The 3,338-nt window shown below is 38.9% G+C and overlaps 1 protein-coding gene across 1 annotated transcript in view; it reads right to left on the bottom strand.

The window, feature by feature from the left end:
* The window catches only part of ZBBX (zinc finger, B-box domain containing), a 227,815-nt gene that overhangs the window by 41,732 nt on the left and 182,745 nt on the right, over window positions 1-3,338 (bottom strand). Inside the window, 1 exon segment of the mRNA XM_006861801.1 lies at window positions 2,161-2,418. Within this exon segment, the coding sequence (XP_006861863.1) occupies window positions 2,161-2,418 (258 nt within the window).

The following is a 3,338-nucleotide window of genomic DNA, read 5'->3' on the forward strand; positions in this document are numbered from 1 at the left end:
GGAGACTCTTGGGCCCAGAGTCAGTGACATAGCCACAGAGGACTAGAGTGGAGAGTGAAGCATCCAGCTGATAAGAAGATAGGGTACATGCATAAGTACACCTACACTTGCAGATAATAGCCACCTGACCTGGTTCAATGGCTGGATGATCAGAGCTCAAACAGAAGAAGAAAGAAGAGGAAAAAAAGAATAATCTAATACAATTTGATGGACCTACACCTATGGAAGCAGTAGCTCAAAAGAGGGAACAAATCTTCACAGCAAGTGTCACTTCCACCCCTCCACACAAGGAGAGGGCAGGGATGGGCAACTTGGACATTGGCTACCCAGAATGGGGGGTTACAGAGGCAAGAATTGACTGGCTAACAAACTTTCAACAGGGAACCTAGATCCAGAGGGCGTGGAGCAAGGTAGAATCTCCACTGAGTAGTATTCAATCTGTCTAGGCGGGACCAAGGAAAGGAGATGCAGATAGATCTCTTGAACATAATGGTGAATAATTGTTATCAGGACTGATTGTGAGGGCTGAAAATGTAAAGGTAAACGTTTTGTAGCAAAGGAAGGGAAGGATTAATTTTGCAGTCTAGGGGCGGAGGTCTCTGGGACCATCAAGGTAGAAGAGCAGAGAATGGAACTCTACCCAGGGAAGTGGTAATGCCAGAGATGGAGGCAGAGATGATGAAATGGAAAAATGGAGTGGCTGGGGACTTTGCACCCCGAGAGGGAGAGGGCCTGTGTGCTGACGACCAGGCGGTAGGCTTGCGGGGTATACCCTGTGATTGGTGGATGATGCATGGAGGGGATTGTAACCATGGCAAGGAAACAATATACGATGGTATCAATAAGAAGCTAATGTTCTCCCATGTAAACTATCACTCAAGATAAAGCATCCTATATGCTTTGGAAAAAAAAAAAAAAAGTACCATAGACTGTCAAAAGAATGAGGAAATCTGTGTTGGAAGATGTACAACCAGGATTAGAAGCCTGTATGGCTAGACTTTGTCTCTCATACTTTGAAAACATTATCAGGAGGAACCAGTCCCTAGAAAAGAACACCATTCTTGTAATGTGGAGTGTCAGTGAAAAACAAGAAGGCCCCCAACGAGATGGGCTGGCACAGTGTCAGCAGCAATGGGCTCAAGTGTGGTAAAGATGTGAGGTTGCATAAGACCTGGCAGTGTTTTGTTCTGTTTTACATAAGGTCGTTATGAGCTAGTACCTAATTGATGGCACCTAACAACAACAACCCATCGTAAGAAGCCTTATTAGCCTAGTGGTTTACCAGCTAGGCTTCTACCCACAAGGTCATTAGTTCGAATATATCCACTGCTCCAAGGAAGACAGTGAGGCTTTATGTTCCTGTAAAGATGTGTAGCCTCAGAAACTCTTTACAGGGTTGCTATGAGTTAGAAGCAACTTGATGGCACCACCGTACCATACCCACTGTGGTTTAGGAAATAGAAAGCACAAGTACAAATTTCTCCTCAGACTGTGGTCTGCCATTCAGGAGCAATCGCAGTACCTGACCACTTGTCAGAAATGTAAAATCTGGGACCCTGCCTCACAGGGACTGAATCAGAATCTGCAGAATGTTGTACCCTACCCCATAGGTATTGAATCAGAATCTCTATTTTAACCTAGATCCCCAAGTGATGTACAGAGATTAAAGCTTGAGGAGCATGACTCTGAAAGACCAAACAGCCCAATTCTTCTTCAACAATAAGGCTAGTTAGCTGACTTTCATAAAGCTACACAGTTTATGCCGGCAGTGGATTTGTGGGAAGATTTTTGCTGTTGTTGATTTTCTGTGCGCATGAAGGTCCTTATGTCACAACTTCATTGTGAATTAGGTAAGTTAAGGAAGATCATTTCTGATGTGGGTAGACATCCATATATTTTATAACATTTTCTGGGTGATATAAGGAATAACTAATAAAATATTTAAGAAAACAGATGCAAAAGTTGATGGTTAAAGAGGGTAAGGTGCAGAAAGTTTTTTTGTTTTTCTATTTCCTTGCTTTCTTAGAGTAAGATATGAAGATTCAGACAGAAAGCAGAATAACATTGACTCCACATGAGGGTGGGCACCAGGAGTTAGAATTGACAAGATATGAACTGGTTTTTACTGGTTTATACTGGAAATAAAACAGCACTCATTACCTGCAAGATTTCTTAGCTCATTCAGTTCTCTTTCCAAACTGTCCATGGTTTGTTGGTCAGCAGTGTTGTCTAAGGAAGGCTCATTGTGGTCAGTAGCATCAATATATTCAATTTCTGAAATTTCAGAAACAGCTCTGGATAATGATCGAGCAGCTGCACTTCTTGGTCGCAGATGAGAGGAAGAAAGGCAGCTGGAACTTTTTGTAACAGAGTTGGAAAGTGGTAAATGTACTGTTGAAGGTCTCTCTGATGTTTGGCCTAAAATGCAGAGTACAATTTTTAAATTCTGAATGAGTGCTTCAATTACAAAATGTGTGCACCCTGCACTTAGAGCGGTAAAATTCATGTGATAGAGTTTACTAGAAAATCAAATTTTAGTTTAAAGTGAATTATCTATTTTTATTTATCCAAAATTTTAATCCTAAAATACTTTTTCTGTTATCATAAAGAACACTCTTGGGTTGTTTTCTCCAATTTTTTTCTGCATTCAGACAAAGACAAACTAATTTTAATACTAATTAACGCAAAATGTCTACTATGAATCAAGTCAACTCCAGGTCAAACCAATACTCAATCTTATAAGCAATCCTAAGACCAAGTGCTGTGCCACAGTTCATAAATTCTAGGGTGACACCATACTATACTTTGAATGAGAAAAAAACTCATACAATACACATGGTGTTACTTCCTAGAGTCACAATTCCAATTAATGGCATCTAACATATTAAATTAAAACAGATATGGGAGCTAAATAGATTAGTATTCAAAATCTGTTTGAATTTTTTTCTAAGTTTAAAGAAATTGAGATCACATGTTTAATTTTCCTAAATACAAGTTCACTACTTTCTGCCTTACATAGCACTTAAGTGGGAAAGTTCCAGAAGCTCTGATCTAAGTTACTACTCTGTCCCACTAGGACAGTCATCATTTAGTTGGTTTCTTCAGCATGTATGTTTCTTTCATAACAGAAAAAAAGAAAAAAAAAAGTCCCTTCAAATTTTATACTAACAAAATATAACTGATTTATAATTTGGCATTGCTCACAGAGGATACCTTAATTAAAGATTAAGAGAAATTTTTAAGGTCCAGATTCAGGAATTCACACCACAGATAAATTTTTAAATATACTTGAATTACTGTTCTAATTTATATAAATATATTTATATGTATACAATTCT

This window comes from Chrysochloris asiatica, unplaced genomic scaffold, assembly GCF_000296735.1.
Source record: "Chrysochloris asiatica unplaced genomic scaffold, ChrAsi1.0 scaffold00043, whole genome shotgun sequence".
Classification (NCBI taxonomy): domain Eukaryota; kingdom Metazoa; phylum Chordata; class Mammalia; order Afrosoricida; family Chrysochloridae; genus Chrysochloris; species Chrysochloris asiatica.